Raw genomic sequence first — 21,478 nt, forward strand, 5'->3', positions numbered from 1 at the left:
GGGGCCAGCTGCCTGCCCCTCCTCAGCACAGCTGGCTCCCCCTCCTCAGCACAGCTGGCTGCCTCTCCTCAGCACAGCCACGCGTGTCACCCGGAGGAGAGGGGCTTGGAAAAAGGGGCACATGGTGCGTGCAGGAAGGCTCTCAGTCCAACATCATGCATTCTGTCGGGAGAGTGGGGAGAGGGGTTCTGATTCACCCCCGTGGTTTTCCACTCCATTTCTTGTGCTTTCTGAAGTCGCTTGTACTTTGCTTTTTGCCACCCAGAGCTGCTCAAAGGTAAGATGAATGAGATCCCAGCAAGGAAGAAAAGCACAACCCGAGTAGGAGCTGCGAGACTGTTGGCACGTTTCCTTTAGGAAGAAGGAAAAGGAAAGAGGCTGGGAGACTGGTCTGTCTGCACAGCAGCCTAGAAACGCCAGTGTAGCTGGTGTGTCTGTTCCCTCGCTCGGCACTGGTGGTTTATCTTGAAGCTGTGTTTCCCTAAATAGAGGTGTCTCCATATGCGTGAATCAATCAGGAATACAAAACACACACACCCAGAAACAAGGCTTGAGATTTTAAAGTTCCATCTTCCCCTTTATGGGTAATTAAAGGGAGGAATTGTAAAATTAGCTGCAGAAATACCTCCCCATGTGAGAGAGGATGAATGAGAATAAACAGAGGATAAAGAAGAAGAAAATACAGAATTGAGAGGATGTTCAAGGAAGAATTTGCGTTTAGTTTTGGATAGTGTTGTGTCACTCCTTACACATGCATTACAGTTTTCTATGTGTGGTATAGAGCTATTCTGGCATCCAACTTTGAGGTGTAAAATATGTCAGCATTGAACTTTGATGTTTGTATATGCTTGTGTTTAAACATCATGGTGAGATTTACAAATTCTTGGAGACAGAGCAAACAAGTTGACTGACCTTTGGACCTAAGCAATTTGCTGAAAGTGTATTTATATTATCTCTTAGAACACCATACTTCATTATTTATTTATTTAGTCCGGCTGGTTGCTATGCTAAGCTCTGGTATTAAAGCACCACCATTCTTACAGCTAATTCAAGAGCTACTGAGCTGCATGCAATTTAGCTGGAAGCTCACCAGTGGCAGTCAGCACTAATGAACCAGGTGACATGGGCCAAAAGGAGAGGGAGCTGAGGTTGAAATTACTGTAAACAGATAGAGACTGTAGTTCATTTGTATGTCTTATCTATGAAATCTTGATGGATCTTAGAAGGAAAGAATATATGAGAATAGTTGTGAAGATTTCTGCTTGTCTCATGATGTTACGAACTGCTTTGCAGATGCTAGTTACTGTTTAGAATGTTTAGGGGTTTGCCTTCTGGGTTTTTTTTCACATCTGTCATCAAGGTGTTTTAAGTTTTTGCTTTTACTGAATTTGAAGTAGATTCTCCTTTCAGTTGGATTCATGGCTATCCAGAAAGTCAGATATGGCACCAGCAAGTTTTGATCCTCTCTGGTAGTGGCACTGTCTTTCTGCCTTTGGCAGATGTGTCTTTGGCACAGCTTCCATGCAACACAAAAGTCAACTAATCTTTTCCTTCCTTAGCATGTTTCATGATAGTTGTACCTTGATGTGGTAGCTTCCGTTCCCTTTGCTCTGAGATTTCATTTCTCTCCTGCCTTCTGTGCTCAACCCTTCCTGGGAATTTGATGCAGTTTCCATGCGGAGTGCAAGACCTCTGTTTGACTCAACTCTTTGATTTTATGCTTTGCCTTAGACAACCAAAAAGAAATGAAAGTGACTCAAAGTGTCTTCCAACAAGGCTTGTGTAAATTGACTATTCCATTTTTCTGTTGTCTTCTTATGCAGTTAATTGTTTTCCAATTACATGCAAAGCTTGAATTATGGCTCATAATTCATAATTTGTAACAGATTCTGATTAGCAGATGGGGTAGTGCCCACAGGCCAAGTTTAGAAAAACACTTCAACCAAAGGTGTGACATTCTGAGGCCAAGCAGGGTGTTACACAGAGGTGGCAGGAAACAGGAACATAGAGATCCAGGTTCTGACCATGGGTGTGCAGGATGTCTCCAAAAAGTCACCACAGCGCTTGCCCACCCAGACATAGTGGCGGGGTTTTGGAGGTAGGCGGCGACATATAACCATATTTTTGAGATTAGAATCTTCTGAAAGAGCCTCTTAGCATATGAAATGTCCTCTGATAATTAGACTGGATTGGATTTCACCTCACATTCTGTCTTTATTTGCAAAGGCTGGTTTCGTTAATCACAAATGAGATGCAACAGCAGTTTTGACTGAAGATGACAATTGTGTCTCACTAAGCTTACAGATTGTCACATCTGCAACTTTTTTTGCTGTAAAACTTGATCTTTCATTTAAGACTATGAAAAGGGCAAGGAAAAAAAATTTAAAAAGAAGGACTTACACAAATGGAAATAGTGTCTTCTGCTTGATACATGAGCATGGAGCCTGAAGTTCTCAGTCCAACAGAATGGAAGTCTCTTGGACATGATCATGTAAATCCATCCTGATTCCCCTTCTCTGCACCCATTCTTTTAAGTCCATTACTCTGCCCACTCTCCCTCAAATGTGACTTGACAGGTAAATGTCTAGGAGACATGTCCTTCTAAGGTGATGTTTCTTTTCTCATGGTTGTTTATTGGCCTCTGATGAAATGGTCAAGAAAGGGACAAAGTGGTATCAGTTGAATTTTCAGTTACAGAACTGTGTGTCTTCCAGATTTTTCAGTTAAGACTAGCACCAATTTTTAGGCAAAATGAGACTTTAATCATTAGATCATCACTGTTCTGATGTCTACTAAGAGGTCAAAGGATCCATACCACATTTTTCCTTTTGGGTAGAAGTTTTCAAAAACTACTTGGTCATGGGAGGCACTGAGTATTTAAATGCTTCCTGTAGCACTTCTGGAAATAAACACAAGCCTGTAAATCTGCTGTATGCAGGGACAGAGTGGATTACAGATGATAGAGGACATTTTAGTATTACTATGAAGGATGAGTAGCATTGAGTTTTCTCCAGAAGTTCTCAAGTATTGTAATTCAGCTTTCATGCTGTTCCCCAGGGATGTGTCCAGATTCAGAAGTGCTGGCTGAGGAGTTATTTGGCTGTGGCTGAATTGCTGGAGAAATGTACTTTTTTGCTTTCAGCTCCTTTTTGGTTGCTTGCAAGACTCAGAATTCTGTTCACTGTTGTTGTTGGCTTTAGCTGTTGAGAATTTTGACTACACCTTGAAAATATTTGAGCATCACCTCTGCCTCAGTCTCACACACTGGTAGCTTTGTTAAGGCTCTTAGCTTTTGATATTCTGTGGTTAACCAAAACAGCAGAGTGTATCTGTGTTAATGAAAAAGGAGAAGGAGACATTTTTATGAGTTTATGATTTAATGCCTATGAAATAAAAATCCACTTCCAAGGCGTAATGGTGTTTTGCAAAGAACATACTGTACAGTTGAGTTAATATTGGGAAGACTGGCCCCTTTGAACAATATTTCTTGTGTGGAAGAACAACCCTCTACAGATGTGAGTAGCCAGGGGGATGCAGGGGCTGAATGGGTTCATTCATTGGTGGTTAGAGTTGGAAAATGCTTCTGGTTTCCTCTAAGCCATTTGCTTTTCCAATAGCATTTTGTATTACAGTGTCCTTGCCAAAGAGTTGTCAGCCCTGGTTTTGATGATCTCCACTAATGAAGTTTTGATGCATATGTCTTTTGTATATCATTTGTATGTCTTGCTCTTCGTTAAGTTTTCTTTCAGGGCATTCCCTTGACGTCTAAAAATTATCCTTGTAGTTTTAATTTACTTTGTTCACAGATTATTTAATCCATGGTCTAATTGAACAGGAAAGAGATACTTGGTTTTTAGGCATTCTGGATTATTAGATGTCCCCGAAACCTAAAAAAAGTAATTGGAAAATATAAAATTAGAGGATAGAAAGAGATTCCCCAACTCTAGTGTGTATTTTCTTATTCAAGGTTATGTGACAGTGACACTGGAAGAGTTTCTTAGGCCTTTCCTTTTGGGAGACTGGTTAAAAGCCATTGATTTTCACTAGATGTCATATTTACACTGAGAGCTCTGGGCTCAGAAATCAGCAGTATATCTACAAGGGATCTTACACAGCAGTGCTTTTCTGTTGTTCCTCTGTGATCGCAGTTCTTCCAAAATAGGTATATTTTGTCCTCCTATTTTCCCTTTCTTTTTTCCTCTCCAGCTGTGAGGCAACTGTAGCTGTGGATGAATGAATAAGAGGGGTGTTTTGTCTTGAGAAATGTCTCCAAAATACCAAATGGGGTAGGGGCAGCCCTGGCCTGGTGTTACTGTGACCGTACTGCAGAGTTGAACAATTCCTATTAACCTTGTTGAGAGCTCTTCACATTCATCACTGTGCAAGAAATGACCTCATAAATGCACTGAAAGATTCCTCCTTTCACTGGTTTGTCCTCTGGACATTCACTTCCTGCATTGCAGGAGACTTAAAGGGTTTGAATGCCTGTAGATGAGGTAAGCAGTCTGGAATACCAGGACAGAGCAGAGCCCTTAGAGATGGCAAGGAGCTGGGATCACCAAGGAAAACAAGAAGCGGAAGCTTCGCTCTTGCATGGAATGCACTGCTTGATAGCCATGACCTCGCTCTGTCAGCGCTGGAGTCTAGACTGTTATGTCTGCAAGTCTGCAGGGTCCTTCTCACAGGATGGCAACATGATGGGCAGCTGCAGAATGCCACAAATGTGACTGTTTATTTTAGAATAGTGAACAAAGATCCTGAAGGCAGTCCTTGAAAACTTTTCCTTTCAAAATTGATCAGATTTTTGTCATTTTGGTTTGTATTTTGGTTATATCACTCTGACCTTGTTCAGGATACAAAAAATAACCCCAAAAACTGAAACCTTAATTTTCTTTCCTTCTTTACTTTCACAACATTTTCAAAGTCAGACCTTCATATCTGCATTTAGGAAGAGACCTTGTCATTTGAGTGTGGTATCCTCTTTCAGTTCAGCTGCAGTTGGGGTGGTAATGAGAAGTCAGTGAAGGAAGGAGAATGGAGAAAGGGATGAGAGCTGTGCCTGGCTGCACTGCTGCTGAATGGAATTCAACAGAACTGAAAAGCTCAGAGGAATTGCAGAGGCTTGTATAATTGGAGAGTTTTAGCTGAGTGAGATTTTAGGCTAATAAATTCTGTTTAGGATGAGAGCATTGCAGAGAGGTTATATAAAAAATGATATCAGGTCTTAGAATTTAGGCTTATATTCCCAGTAATGGAAAATTTGGCAAGTTTTGAATTTAATTTCTAGAATGGCATGTTTCTCCCACTTGATCTACATACACTGCATCTGTAGTTATATGAATATTTCATTTTGGTCTTTAAGAATCATGTTGACATGTTATTGCCCTGGTTTGTGTGAATTAGTATATACCTTTTAAACACTTCTTTAAAACATATACCAGTACTATATGATAAAAGATTAACTGCATTGTGACTAGAATTAAATTAACACTAATCTCCTGAAGCAAGGGCAAAATACTGAGACTCAAAAGTCATTCAGAGCTGTGATGTTTTTAAGGTGTAGGACAAAAGCTGTTAGTATCTCACCTGGATTCCAGTAAGAGTTCTTAATCTAAAATGTCTTCTATCATTGGTCTTTCTTAAACATTCATCTCTGTTTTCACTTTCAGAACCTATAGAATACTTCTTCTGGTCTGATTTGGGAGTTAGCCCTTGCCTAAAGAAGAACCTGACATAAAATTCTTGACAGAAAGTTAATCTGCTAGGGAGCTCTACCCAGACAGGCTGTAGTGTTCCAAACCTGAAAACATTTATTTTGTCATGTACAAAGGCATATAATTTCTGATGAAGTGCCAGAGGACTGGGAGAGGGATGAGATAGCACACCTGAAGTGAACTCAGGGAGTCCTTCTGCTTACTGTCTGTCAGGTTTTAAATCCACTGCTTCTGGGCCAGTCATCAGGAAGACATTTGTGTTCTGCAAGTAATAACCCATTTCTGCTGTGTGTCTTGCAACTCACTCTGAGTTCAGAACATGAATAGACCTGATCTGGCCACCCCAGAGGAGATTAGTTCTGATATGAGGAAAAGAGCTGATTTAAAATTACAGAATTTCAGAGCTGAGAGGAACTGGTTTTTCATAGAATATGATTAATCACCATGTACTAGTTTTTAACAGGAACGATGATTTAACATAATGAAATAATAAAGCCTTTAAAATTATGTTTATGCAAGAAATGGACTCAGTTCTGGTGTACTTTACCCAATGCAAATGCAGTATGTAAATGTACTGCACAAACAGATGTGGAGTTGGCCTGGTGTATAATAACTTTTAAAAGGCTCAGTGTAAAATTTACATAGATCTTTTCAGATTCCAGTACTAAGACTGTGCTGTCAAGAGAACATCTGTCCACATCCTTGGATGCTTTTAATGTCCTATGGAGATACCAGAATGACATAGAGTCTGTGTATCTCATGGATTTCTCTGTAGTAGTTTAGCAATGCAAATAAATGACTGGCCACTTGGAAGAGGCAGTCTGACACATCTCAAAATGAAAAGATACTGCCATCTGAAAGAAAATTGCATTTTCTGTCTTGTAGATATTTTACTATAATTATAATATTTACTGTAGTGCAAATACCAGGTTCTAGGTGATTAATCTCTCCTGTTGTCTCTGTGATTGAAACAGAACTACCATAGGAACAGAACAGTTCCAGGCATATTTTTAATGATGGCTACTTTAATCTCCTTTAAATTTAAGCACTTAATCATGCAGCAAACTTTTAGAGCATGTCAGAACTTCCCAGTTACCAGAAGTATGTGAAAAGAATTGGGGAGTGAATGTTTTTCCATGTCATGCAAAGTAATACATTAATGGAGAACTTTTGCTAAACTATGAGAGCATAGATTTGCTTGAGTCACTTTATGGTCTCTAGAAAGGCTTTCTATAAAGATTATATACTGACAGCAACTTTATTTAATGGCTTCCTGTTGGCAGCTCACGTCCTTGTTGATTGAATTTAAGGCTGGGCAGAAGAACCCTTGTTTCAAGTCCCAGGCTTAGATGGCATTAAGCCTGTCATGTGTGCTAGTGCCAAGGGCAGCAGTTTGAATAACATGCTGAATAAGTGTCTCTGGTTGGCAAGCAGGGCCAGAATTTATCAGCTATCAGATCTGCTGGTGTCTGTGAAGCAGCATCCAGGCTGGAGTTGGTTTAGCTTATAATTTAGAACATTCCTGCCTTCTGTTACTGAGTATGTTGCAAAGAGAATAAGTAATGTTAACAAGAAGTGGAACTTGCAGTATAACAGGGTTGTCATGTCACATCAGGGTACAGTGATGTCATGTGAAGGTATTGTCCCAGAGATACTGTGCTGTGTTGGCACACCAAAATGTGCTGTGTTGGCAGACCCAAATCCAGCACTGTTTGAAGTGCTGAAGGACTGGCATAAAGGCAGTTTAATGAGGCTTCCCACAAAGTGTAAGGGCTGTGTCAATGCTGTAGGAAATCTTGAGGTAAGTTTTCAAGATGAGGTTATATATTAATGTCATTGCAGTGCCTTAGAAACCACTCATGCACCAGAAATTATTCGGCCTAAAGATGTTAAATGTGCTGTGTGAGGACAACAGAAAAAGACAATGCCTATCCCAGGATTTACAATGTAGATCTAAGCCAAAAGGCAACAGCTGAATACCAACACAAGTGATTTTGGCACCACTCCAGTGATACACTGGAACAAGTTGCCCAGAGAAGCTGTGGAAATCTCATCCCTGCAAGTATTCAAGAGCAGGTTGATTTGGGCTAAAGAGCTTTTGGGAAAGGTGTGGATGGTGTGGAAGAAAACACAGTTTGTTTGAAAAATACATGCTGGGAGGTGAAGGTTGTAGTAGGGACCCTGATGGTAAATGAAAGGTCATCAGTAACATGGGGATCAGGGCCATGGAAGTGAACACACAAGCTGGAAGGTTTGAAGAAGACTGAAAAGGATAAATCTTAAGGCCAGGGAACAACACCCTCAGAGCTAACCATTGAGAAAGGCAGGAACACAAAGCAGAAATTATTGGAGAGATCATTTTAGCTGGGCCTAGACTCTGTTCTTCAAAGCATCATGTCAAAGTGCTGAAGAGTCAAACAAGTCAGACCCAGGCCCTGCCAGATCCGTTGGCTGATAACACTGACGCCAGCAGAAAAGGGTCAAATACATGTTGTTTGACCTTTATCCCAGTGGGGATTAAATTGATTCTAATTAATAGACTTGGGAATAGATGGGTGCCTTGGCAGAGTTTGTAACTAATTTAAATTGTTCATCCTATTAGCTTAGCCATAAACTATGCATAATTACAAAAGGATTTTGTGGACAAGCCACCCTTATGTTGCCACCTTCTTAATTACAATTTATTGAATACAGTGCTACAGAGCTTACTTGTTTTGATTAACATAGGGATTTCTGTTGTCCAGCACTGCCTGAGGAAATGTGTCAGTGCTCCACTTATGGCAATAAAATAGTGTTTGAAAACACAAATGCAGATCTGCTGAAATAAATTCTATTTTATGGATGTGCCTATGAGATAAATCTGGCTCTTAGTATGTAATTAAGTGGCAGTTGTACCTCTGAGTGCACTTAAACAACTTATGATTATACATATTTTGAGGTGGTATAAAAATGATGCCTGGAAAGATTCTGGGCCTTGATTATCCTGTAGTATAACATATTTTTACCCACAGGTTTGAAGGAGTCTACATGAGGGTGGAGTAGCAGTTGGTATGGCCTGCCTAATATATTTCATTCCTTATCTAAGTGAAACAACCATTTAAAATAGGTGCAAATGGAGTTCAAGCTTGACTTCCTATTCAGTCACTGTTCCTTCTCTTGGTCAGCACAGATACCAGTTTGCACCAGTTCTCTTTCCCAGTAAGTCCTGAACTGGAACTGCTAGCTAACTGTGCTGACTTGTATCAGGAAGTGAAAACTTCAGACACTGAACAACACAAAATTAATTCAGTGTTTCTTCGAAGTTTCACTGTGCAGCAAATGGCTCCTGTATAGGCCTGCTAGGCCTACCTTTAGACATCAGGAATTACCACTTTAAAAAAGCATGATATTTTAAGTAATTACAATTGGTTTTCTGTTTTGAAAATCTTGACATCCACGTTCAGCAGCTTGGGTTTATGTTGGCTGCAAACTCCAATTCCCAGTGCCCTACCTCCTAAAAAAACCTTACCAGTAAGGACAAAACTCAGCTTACTGCATTAAAGAGAAGAGGTCATGCTTCCAAGTGGAATATTAAAGACATCCAGCTGGTACAAATACTTCTTTCCCAAAGTGGTAATAGAACAGAGCTGGCTCTGACCACAGTGAGCTGTCAGGAATGATGTAAGAACATTTCCAAGACTCTTGGGAAAAACGGGAGCCCTGTCTCACTGAACCAAGTTGTTTGATTTTTGGGTTCTGAGATGTGCTGATTGTGCAATGTTGCAGAGTGTTCTTTGTGTTGCTGGTGAGTTGACTTTAATCCAGGCCCCTTAGAGACCATTATCCATGTTGTGTTTATATTTGAATGTGTGCTTTATGGAAGCAAGAGGTTTGCCTCTTTAAAAGCAAAACGTTTAGCTATCAAAGGGGTTTGTTTCATTTCCCTCGATGATGGTGTGAGGCTGTTGCAGATTGCTCCATGGCACCTTTTATGCTGCAAGGACTTGTGTGTACGTGTGCACACGTGTGTGTACGTGTGTGGGTAAGTGTGTGTGCAGGGACCTGGCACCTTGCAGCTCCTTCACAGCCCAGAGTTCACCAGTGGGTCAGCCAGCTCCTCATGACATCAGTGCCCTTGTTTACTGCTCACACAGAGGAAGTGCTGGTGGGTTTGACCACTGTCATTATCTTATTTTAGTCCAGCATTTTTGCAAAATCCGAAATTTAGAAAAGCATCTTCTATAAATGTAGTTTCTCTTCCTGACTATGAGGGAAAATAAAAGATAGACAATTCTTAACCATTGAAATTATATTAAAAGAACAGTATTTCATGTTGTCATTGAAATTGTTGGTGCAACAAAATAATCAGAATGCTGGTTATTGATTGAAAAAATACCCACCTTAGAGTGAGCCAGTATAAGGGGAATGAACTCTTTTGCAATACATTAAGTCAGAATGGCTTCCCTAGCCAGTGGAATCAGTAAAATTCACATTTTTTATAGGCAGAGTAGTGGGAGGTGTCCCTGTCTGTTGAAGGGGGGTGGAGCTAGATGATCTTAAAGATCCCTTCCTACCCAAACCATTCTGTGATTCTTAAGAGTGTGTTGAAAACAATGGTACGATCAGTGAAAGACCCTTTTTAGCCATGCTGTGCCCCTTGGGGGCATGGCTGCTCTGGAAGCTTACAGTCCTCCCATTTCCATCCTCCTTCTTTGACTTAATAGGCTGAGAGAGTTAAGTATGTCCTGAAAACTGTCATTTGTACAACAGATGAATAGATTTTTAGAAATTCTGCCCTGTTGCATAGCAACAGCCACCATTAAAAAATAACATTTTCAAATGTACATAAAAAGATAGAAAGCCAGTTAAGCATTTGAATATTGATGTTTTCTTCTAAGCAGGGTCCTTTATTTCTTTTACTAAAATACTAATAAGAAAAGCTCCTTTTAACAGCTTTTAGGTGGTTTTTAAATGGTAGCAATTCTCTTTTTCAGGAGGCAAAGAAAGGAGGCTTGGAGGGGAGCTTGTCTGGAGCTGTTGCTAGCATTCAGTTTATAGATGAATTTACTGTAGGCTGTTTTAACTCCCAGTACTTCTCCAGTAGCCCGATGGGAGAAATTATTTTTTCAGGGAAGAGCTGCATCATATTATGCACATGGATGATCTGAAGCATATTTTTAGGCCTTCCTGGAGAGTAGTTTGTAATGACAGCCTTAGAAATATTACCCATCCTTATCCTGAGGTTTCCATGTCTGTTTTTGTTGTAAGCTTTCATCCAGCCTAAGAAACTTAAATGCTTCCTCTACTCTTCGTTCTCAATGATGTACCTACAAGAGCTGGGGTTGCCTGCCTGCGTCTTCCTCTGCCTTGTAAATGTTCCTTCCTCATTTATCAGAGCTTTTAATACCATTCTAATATTTTGTCCACCTTATTTTTGGATTCTGCTACTGTGACAGTACAGCAATATGTAATGTCCTCATGACTGGTAACAGGACTATAAAGACATAACACAGATGTACCTAACAATGTGGAGTAAACTTAACCCAGTTCACTCAGCAGTGATCATAGATAACTGCCAAAGTTCAGAACTGGTCCAGCACCAGAGGGCAATTAGGTTACATTTTGAGTACAGCATCTGATTGACAAAATTGTATTTATTATTTTTGTAGTGGAATCTTCTGTATTCCCCTAAATAAGTGCTAATAAAATAACTCATAACGATTTAGCTTAAAATAAAACTGAATATGTTCTGAATTAAAACTGATTTATTTTTTTTTAATACCCTAAATTGATAATCCAGCATAAGGGATACTTTGTAAATTATACAAGAGGATTCCCCTAGGAGCTGTATCAAAGGTGTTGACACTGGCCAGCATTCTCCACTAGACAGTAAAGCCACTCAGCATTTCAAGATTAGGGACTCTGTTACAGAAACCATCTCACAAATATAAAGGCAAACTCTAAAAAATAACCCAGTTCTATTGGCACCCACTTTGTAGCTCTTTAGTCCTTCTTTTCCATAAATTTATCTTAGGTCAGATTTTTGCAGTTTGTTAGTTGAGCAGTAGCAGACTTTTCAGTTTACTGTTGGTTGAACAGTTTTAGGAGTTACTTTCATCCAGTCAGGTGATGGAAATAATAGTGTGTTGGATCCACATTTTTAATGTCACATGTCCCTGACTTCTAACATTACCCTGTAATCTAAAATGTGATTGTTCTTAGCTTTACAAAAACAAACACTCTTACCCTTCAGTGTCACCACACCTTTCTGTCATAGTAAATGCTTAACTACACTACATGAACATTTAACCTGCCACATTAAGAACTCTTAACCCTGTGAAGTATAGAATCACAGAATGGTTAAGGTTGGAAGGGACCTTTAAAGATCATCAGGTTCCAACCTCCCTGCTCTGAGCAGGGACACCTCCCACCAGACCAAGCTGCACAAGTCTCATCCAACCTGGCCTTGAACAGCTCCAGGGAGGGGGCATCAACAACCTCCCTGAGCAACCTGTTCCAGCATCTTCCTACCCTCGTGGTGAAGAATTTCTTCCTGATGTCTAACCTAAATATTCCCTCCTTCAGTTTAAAACCATTACCCCTTGTCCTATCACTGCCCTCTGGTGAAAAGTCCCTCCCCAGCTTTCCTGGACCCCCTTCAGGGACTGGAAGGTGCTCCAAGGTCTTCCTGGATCCTTCTCTTCTCCAGGCTGAACACCCCCAACTCTCTCAGCCTGCAATAAGAAAAATAATAATGCAGCATTTTGGAAGGAAAATGTGCAGAAAGCAAATCTGCAACTGTGTTGAAATGCTCTGTTGGTCCTTGGCATTTACGTCAAGCAGATCCTGAAATTTCCTTTGAAATGTTATTTACTGACTTTCTATCCCTTCATCCTGTGCTTGCAGTACAAAAAGGCTTTCTACACGTGCATATTTACCCTCCCCACAATTTCCTGAGATCTCTGTGGACATTTTTATATGAATCTGGATTATAGGGATGGCATGCCAAGCAAATGGAGGTGGCAGCACACTGGGTATTTTTACAGGATGAGTTATTATATTTCTGTTGGTAGATATTGTCAAAACCTTACCTCAAATACACAGCTTTTAAAAACTTATCCTTCTCCCCACCCCCAGATATGCCACTTTTTTCTGCTTTGCAGCCAGAGATTTTTTTATTGCTGGATATTTCTTTGTGTGCTTTGGTTCCCTGGAGCAGAGGCCGGTTCTAACACATGGTGTGGCAGACATTCACCATTAAAAATCTGTCGGTTTTTCCCCCACAAATGCTTCCATGAACCTTTGCAGGGTGACAGCTTGTGGCCACTTGGTGCTTTTGTTGGAACGTGCACTCCATTTGACCCTGTCCCAGCGTTAATAGGATTGTAAAGGCTGACTCCTGCATGACCTCTTCTTGCAAACAACCCTAACCCTTCCCCTTCCCCAACTGGTCTGTACAATAGAGCTGAGAAGTGTTGCTCCCAAGGCAGTCTGGAGTCGCAGTTCATGTTGCAGACGAAAGCAATTGGAAAAAACACTGGAAAAAAGTCAGCATGGGGCCACCTGTCCTTAAATAGTCCTGACTGTGAGAACAGTAGGCATTTGTTCACTTCTTCAGAGGGAGCTGGTCTTAAATGCCTGGATGCAGACAGAAAATTACCAATTTTCTTTCCAAGGCAGGCCTCTCTTGAATAGGAGACAGGTGTCTACATACTTCTCTGTGACTTTTAAGTGCTGTTTTGTATTCTACAGAGGGTGAAGGGGTACAATGGGAATTGAAGGTTGTTTAGGTGAATAATGTTAATCCCATTGAGTGCTAAATCAACATATAAAGTAGTAGCAGTTCAGACTCTAGACTAAAGGAATTGGAATTCACTCTTTTAGCTTTCTTCTGAAGGCTCTTTAGACCTAACTTGTTCCTGCATATTACTCCTGGCCTTAACTCAAACCAGTTTATAATAAAGTCTGTGTTTTGTGTTTACCTTGGTGACAGGATTAAATTTAAATTAAATTTGTATAGTCTAATGCCTTTACAACTTTTAATCTAGAAAAGCTTGTGTGTAAAAAAAATAAATAGGTAAATGGGTTTACTGTCTTGATTTCCCCCATGGTTACCTGTAATCTTTCTTATACTGGCCCCTTGAAGCTTTGATATTCACTTTCCACTGTGGGATTGGAGAAAATTTTGCCACTGGCCTGCTTTGTTTGCCTACTTTTATGCTAGTGTCACTAAGGGGCTGGGTTAAGTATTTTGACCTACTTCAAGCATCAAAAGGTTCTTTTTTGCCTTTCTAAAGCAAAGATTGGCTTTTCACACTGCACAGCCACACCTTTTACTCTACCAGTAATCTGTCTTTAGCTGCCTCTCCCATGCAGAACTCCTGAAATAACTTGTCTGGCTTTGCCTTGGGGGCAAGAGAAGGGAAGAGGTGGAGGAGAAAACCTTTATGGCATTGACAAACAAAATACTTTAAGGCTTTTGAGACTGTAGGATTTAGCCTCCTGTTCTCATGATATGCAAAACTGGGCCAGGATTATGGGATTCAATGGAATGTGTTTCTTCAGAGGACCAACTGTGAGATAGTACTACCAGCCTTTGTAAATACATGGGGATAAGACTGACATACTTCAGTGGATTATCTACACTTTGTACTTCCTAAAAGTATGCAGGAACTTTCAATATTGGGTGCAGAAAGGCTTTCTCTGTTTGAACAAAGGTAGCAGTCTGTGCAATTACAGATACCAGCTCAAACAGAGCAACTTTTGTTTCTCTGGACTAGGCAGGAGGTTGAAAGAGGGAATGAAATGTGTTGACCTACCAACTACTTCCTATCTGCTGATCTGTGGCGAGGAGTTGTGGTTGATTTGTGGAGGCAGCAATAATGAGATCAGGCAGGAAGGGCACTTCCGTGTCTCTCTGCAACACTTTAATCTTTCAGTGTCTTCAAGCTGATACAGAGAATTGCTTCATGAATCGTAAAATGCAGGAACTTTTGGAATGGATGTTAGATCTGCTAAGCACAGTGCATGGTGTAGTGTTGGGAAGGATTAAGAGTGCACAATTCTGTACTGAAATACAACCCAGATAATCCAAGGTGAGTGTCAAGAAATGGCACATGTTCAGAATTGTTTTTGTTGTGGGACACCTTTCCAATACTGGTCTAGTTCACTGGAAGGATAGAGTCTAGCACAGAGGGTCTGCTGAAGAGACAGGGCCAAATTAATTGACGATGCCAAAGGGCAACATTCCTTTGCTGCTACTCTTGAGTTGTGCTAGCAATAAAATTGGAACAAACAAGTTAAATAGCCTTGTAAATTTTGTAAAATTAGCTCTATCCTCATCTCCTGCACTGATAATATGCTTAAGACTCTGGAAATACAGATCATGTATGTATATTGTGGTCGATGGCAGCATCATTCTAGACCAGTTTATATAAATGAGTGGCCTTATCTGATTTTGTGGCAGTTAAAAGCATAACTCTTACTTGTGATACAGTGAAAATCAGGATATAAACCTGCAGTCAGGTTTGGGGCTTTTGGCCAGTAGCCAGAGCAGGCCTATAACAAGTCTTTCCTTAGTACAACAGCAGCTAAAACCTTCCCTTTGACTCCCCTCCGACCTCGGGGCAAGTCTCATTAGCAGATTAAGTCCAGAGTTAAACGAGTCCTCTGGGAGTGGAGGGGGCAAACTCTTACTTGTGATACAGTGAAAATCAGGATATAAACCTGCAGTCAGGTTTGGGGCTTTTGGCCAGTAGCCAGAGCAGGCCTATAACAAGTCTTTCCTTAGTACAACAGCAGCTAAAACCTTCCCTTTGACTCCCCTCCGACCTCGGGGCAAGTCTCATTAGCAGATTAAGTCCAGAGTTAAACGAGTCCTCTGGGAGTGGAGGCTGCAGTGCTTGCTGAGCCTGCCACTCCAGCCAAAATGATCTTCCTAAGGCCAGATAAGTTCTGGGACTTAGAGAAGATCTAGAGATAAGATTTGTTTTGCAAAATCCTCTGGTGAATAAATCCTGGGAAAAATCTGCACTAAGCTGTGATGTCACAGCCCTTCCCTACTTTCAAGTTAATTAAGAGGAGGGCACGTTAAGTTCCTCTGCCATCATAAATCTATCCTTTCATCTGTCCAGTGGTAGGAAGACTCCTACCCAGGTGCTGCCCGGGCTCTCTCCAGCAGCCCTGGAGCATGAGCCATTGCTTTAACATTCCACCTGCCTCCCTGACTGCCAGCCACTGGGGTCACCCAGAGGTAAGCACAGGGCAGGAAGCCTCCAGGAGCGGGCCTGCCGCAGCGGGGATTAACCGCCTCACTGGGCTCTTGCCCTCGACAATTTTCTGGTCAGTAAGTTTTTGAAAGGAGAGCGTGTCTAGTGCAGGAGGGAGGGGCAGGCAGGAGAGGATGGCGAGAGATGAAGGAGGAGAAGAAATAGAGGCTGGATTCTTTCCAGGATGGAAAACTGTCTGTCCAAGAAGTTTCTCCAAAACACAAATTAAATATTTCTCTATCCACCGTTAAATTACTATTAATGGGTGGCTGTGCAACATCCTGACAGGCTGTGGAACGAGGAACAACACGGCTCCTCTCCTTTATTCCTCTGCATTTTCCTCTGTCCCAGACAGGAACTTCTGTGTCTGTAAGAGTCATTATCTCTAGGACTTAGTCTCCACTTGGGACACACTTATTGCCAATTTAGAATTACACTTGAAAGAGGACACAGACCAGACTCTGAGACCCATATGTCTACATTTTGAAAATTGTGCTTCCTAATAAAATGGACCATTTCCTCAACTGCAGATTTAGACTCCTTATAAATGCAGAGCCCTCGAATCCTAACTAGGGCAGGATAAAGCTAGATGATGCCCCTCCTGATCTTAACTGAGCAAAGAATCAAATGAGAGATCCCTACAGGCTTGCAGCTAAAAGGCAGTGAAAGGCCAACTGTGCAGCTTCAGGCTGACAGGAGCTCACAGGGCACCAGCAAAACCCAGGCCCACAATCTGGTCAACAGAGACCCAAAGTTTTTGTTCAGGAGCATTGAGAACATGTATGATTATCCCTTACTCTGAAGCTGCCTAGTTTGATGGTTTAGTGAGAATGTTACAAATAACACAACCTCATGAGTGCCAAACAGCAAAGTGTAAACCAGCAGAATCTGCAGGAGGTGGGTTCAGGAGAGCAGAGGACTGATGAGTAGGTTTATAGAAAACTTCAGGAGGCAATAGTAGAATAAGGACCTAGAAATCATGGGTGAAACTGCTGCAAGCAAGACAAGGAGAGAAGTACTGCCTCCACAGAAACACCAAGCTTAAGCCCTCTGTAAATAGAGTTCAGGAGCAGCAGAAATTTCAACTATGAGGCCAATGCAGCAACTCAGAGTTTTGCCTCTCTGTAAGATCTGATATCCCAGGAGGCTAGAGGGAAGCCTGTGACAATTTGGCCAGATGTAAGAGAGAAACTGAAAGTCATATATGAAGTTGTAGGAGCAGTCAAGCTTGAATTTGGACTAAAAGCATGTTGTATTGAGTTTGGAGTTTTATCCATCTGTAAAAAGTTGCAGAAATGACAGTAGGAAACCTCCCCTCCCACTGTGTCATTAGAGAAGTTCCACCTCTCTCAAAAGAATAGCCTTTTATTTACTGCTTTTCTTTTATGCAGACTGAAGCCTTCACCTGAGTGTGAACAGTATCAGGGATATGAAAACTTCCCATGGAAAAAAATCAGAAGTGAAGTTAACGCTGTCAGCAGGATAACCAGCAAATTCTGTCTTCCCCAGATGGCCCAGATTTTAATGGGGTCACCTTGCAAGACGTGCCTGTAGGATATTAAAGGTCCCAAAGTAACTGTTGGGGCATAAAAAAAGTTATGTGCAAGAGTTGCATCTCAGACAGATGTTCCTTTGACAGGTTGTCCTTGGCTTAACTATTCTTCCATGTATATTTCCTGATATTCTGTGCATCAGTGGCAACTCTTGGGAATAGGAGGCTGTATGGATGTTTGAAACAGAGTGAAGGATCCTTTTTATTTTGCAATAGCAGTGTGAAGCCCTGGCCTGCTGGGCTCGTGAGGTCAGTTTCTTGACTAGCTTTCTTGTCTATTTCTTTCTCTCCTCTTTCTCTTCTATCTTCCATCACTCCTCAACTTGTCAGTCCAGTTTTTAGTGTCTGCATTTGATAGATCCAATCCTGCTATGAGGCTGAAGCTCACACTGATGGAAGCTCTGAGGGCATCAGACTTGATGCTTAGAGTTGACATTTTATTGTGTTTTGGTTTTTTCTCCCCTCTTTCCACAGAGATGTAGGTTGTGAAAGAGAGAGCAATAAGTGTGTATGCTTATAGTTGAACAGTATTTTGTAAATATTTCCTGAAAGCTTGTGAAATTTCTCACATGTTCTTGATTTCCCTTCCAGTCTGCAGAGTAGGCATAAGATCAGCCACTCTAGCTAAGAGTTCAGAAGTGAGTAAATAGCCATCAGTTTTACAAGCTTTGTGTAAATGCCAAAGCCTGATGGCCTAGGGTGATATGCTGAGACTTTTGAAGACAGGCCAGTACACAAGCCAAATTTTTAATCATACCCTTTCTTACAGTTTTTAAGTCTGGTCACAGCTTTTTCTTTGCAAATTACTTCCCTTGAGATAAGATTTCCCATGAAATGGCTCTGGCATATTTATACATGCTCTGAAGTTTCTGATTAACCAGCTCGTTAGTCCTCTGGTGATTTTGAGAACATAAGTCTGTATGAGTCTGTGTGTGTTTATCTTCACAGATGTGCCAATTATTTATAAATGTGTTCAACTGTAAATCTAATTCATTTAGGAAATGGGTTGAAGACACAGGTACTTCTGGATTTTGGCCCTGCTTAGTTGCAATGGAAAAGCTCTTTGACCCTGCCAGAGATTAGTTTTAGTACCAATTACAAGATAAACTTAACTAGTTCTTAAAAATAAGCATGTTAAAGCTGTCTGAAAGAGTTTTGTTGTGGGGAGGGAATACTGCAGGACCTAGATTTTTACATTAATCTTGCTGTTGCTACATTAATTGAGTACTATAATTTAGGCTTTTTTTTCTTCCTGTTCTTTTAACTTGTGGAAAACTCGAAGATTATTAAATCTTTGAAGTTTGTGTGCTTATTTTTAGCCATTAAAAATCACTATAGAAGTCAGATTCATACTCAATATACAGTGGTATGAGAAGCAACTGTAATCCAGTCCCCTGGTCTGAATAAACCTGCATTTGACTATATGAATATAATAATATTTTAGTACTTATTTATATTTTAATACGAAATAGTAATCAGTGCTCACAATTGTAACTGAGCAGTGGTAGTTCTCTTTTGGATCTTTGTGTTTGACTCCTATAGCAGTCAGCTACTTTCAGTACCATACTGCATTCAGTAATTTATTTTTTGCAGAATGACAACTGACTCACCATTCATAACATGATGAATGCTGAGAAGACTTAGCCTGAAGAGCCAAAAGGATAGAAAAAACATGTTTTCCTGCACAGTAGATACTATCCCCACATGTAGAACAAGAAGTAGATAACATGCAGATACACAGGAAGGTCTGTGATTTTAAGATAAATTTATCTTTCTTTGTGTGTGTATAGCAAAAGCAGGGATAGGTTTGAGATTCCTTGATAACAGAACATTTGCCAAGTGCTTCATATATTTGTCATGTTAGGCTAAAGATCTGATTATCTGTGTCAGCACACAGAGCATCAGCAGTGGGACACAGAGCATCAGCAGTGGGACACAGAGCATCAGCAGTGGGACACAGCTGCCACCACGATACTCAAGTCCCAACCCCATGTAATAGAAAAACACTGTTAAGTCTTAAATGAAACAATGCAGCAGGGCTGACAGTGAAAACACATCAAAGATGTTCATCAGACTCTTCAAGTTAGAAGCATGTTTTAATTATTCTAGATTTGAAGCAGAAGCAGTTTGAGTCTAACAGAAATTTCTTGCTGCAGATCATCCTGTGGGGTCGAACTGAGAAATGCCTGAAGGAGACCACAGAGGAGATCAGGATGATGGGGACAGAATGCCATTATTTTGTCTGTGATGTAGGAAATCGAGAGGAAGTCTATCAGCAAGCCAAAGCTGTGCGGGAGAAGGTTGGTGTCTGTGGAAACACCACGTGTGGGCAGTAGTAATGGCTCAGGTTTGATGGGGAAACAAAAATATATTGGGAAATTGGGGGAAAAAAGGATGACCATCCAGATTATGTTGTACATAATCATGTATGTATATGTTGCTCTCCTAAGACCTCACCTGTGTCCAGCTCTGGAGCCCTCAACACAAGAGGGATGTGGACCTGTTGGAATGAGTCCAGAGAAGGGCCACAGAAATGACCAGAGGGCTGGAGCAGCTCCTGCAAAGACAGGCTGACAGGGCTGGGGGTGTTCAGCCTGGAGAAGAGAAGGCTCCAGGGAGACCTTAGAGCACCTTCCATTGTGAGAAGGGGCTCCAGAAAAGCTGGGGAGGGGCTTTTGACAAGGGTGTGTAGCAATGGGATGAGGGGTACTGGTCTTAAACCAGAGGAGGGTAGATTTAGATTAGACATTAGGAAGTTTTTGGCAATGAGGGTGGTGAAGCACTGGCAGGTGGTGGAGGCCCCATTCCTGAAAACATTCAAAGTCAAGCTTGAAGAGGCTCTGAGCAACCTGATCTAGTTAAAGAGGTCCCTGTGCACTGCAGGGGGGCTGGACTAGATGACCCTTAAAGGTCCCTTCCAACCCCACACAATCTATGATTCATATGATTTTATTATAAAAGTCTAGCTATCTGTTTCAAGTGATCCCAGAAGGTTTACAAGGCCAATAGGCAAGAATGTCAAAAGCTATGAAAATAATAATAGATATTCAGGTATAATGGTGAATGCTTTTTTGGTGAGGAGAGGTATTAGTTGTAACAAGTCATTTGTGGTTTTTTTGCAGGTGGGTGATATCACTATCCTGGTGAACAATGCTGCTGTGGTCCATGGTAAGAGCCTGATGGACAGTGATGATGATGCACTGCTCAAATCCCAGCATATAAACACCCTTGGACAGTTCTGGGTAAGATAAGCTCTTGTGTCAGTTATGTTCAGAATTGGAAATGAGAGTGAATAAATGGTGCTTAGAAAAATCAGTCTGACCTGAAAAGGAGACAGAGAAACAATATGAGAGGCAAAGTCTAAAAAAATGTAATGTTTCCAGTAGTAACACAGTGTTAGCTGCTGTTGTTGTATCCCCATCCTGTGATTTCCAATAAAACATCTGATTTCTTTTGAGACAGGTCAAGCTCACAGAGGGTAGTTTTCTGTACAGTGGTGTGTATGGAACATCAGGGGAACATGGGACTGCATTGCTCAGGGAAGGAAGCTAGTGTGAAACTCATTCCATTCTGAATTAGATAACAGTAATTTTTAAAAAAGACTTTATTATTTTTTCATCGCTTTGTTGAAGACTTTATCCTCTACAAGAAGTCCTTAAATGTACCAAGCATTCTGTTCATGCTCTTTATCTGTGGGTACTGCTTGCTTCTGTGCTAGGAAAGATTTTGTTTTGTTTCTAATCAAACTTGGCCTGTTTAGAGTCTTTCAGAAAATGACAAAGCAACAAGACACCCTTCCACTCCCTAGCATAATGAACAGAACAGTTTGGCTTGTTGTCTCTGTGTCACCTTATTTTTTTCAGTAACTGGTTTTTTGTTGTATCTACAAAGCAAACCTTCTTTCTTTTTTTTTTTTTTTTTTCTTTTTAAACTCTCTTGTTCTTCAGACCACCAAAGCATTCCTG

The 21,478-nt window shown here is 40.9% G+C and overlaps 1 protein-coding gene across 1 annotated transcript in view; it reads left to right on the forward strand.

Moving 5' to 3' along the window:
* Positions 1-21,478, forward strand: part of DHRS3 (dehydrogenase/reductase (SDR family) member 3) — a 26,181-nt gene that overhangs the window by 1,345 nt on the left and 3,358 nt on the right. The window contains exons 2-3 of the mRNA XM_010005120.1: positions 19,670-19,813; positions 20,636-20,755. Coding sequence (XP_010003422.1) covers positions 19,670-19,813; positions 20,636-20,755 — 264 coding nt within the window. The remainder of the gene's footprint in view (positions 1-19,669; positions 19,814-20,635; positions 20,756-21,478) is intronic.

Source organism: Chaetura pelagica, unplaced genomic scaffold (genome assembly GCF_000747805.2).
Source record: "Chaetura pelagica isolate M959 unplaced genomic scaffold, ChaPel_1.0 scaffold159, whole genome shotgun sequence".
NCBI classification, from domain to species: domain Eukaryota; kingdom Metazoa; phylum Chordata; class Aves; order Apodiformes; family Apodidae; genus Chaetura; species Chaetura pelagica.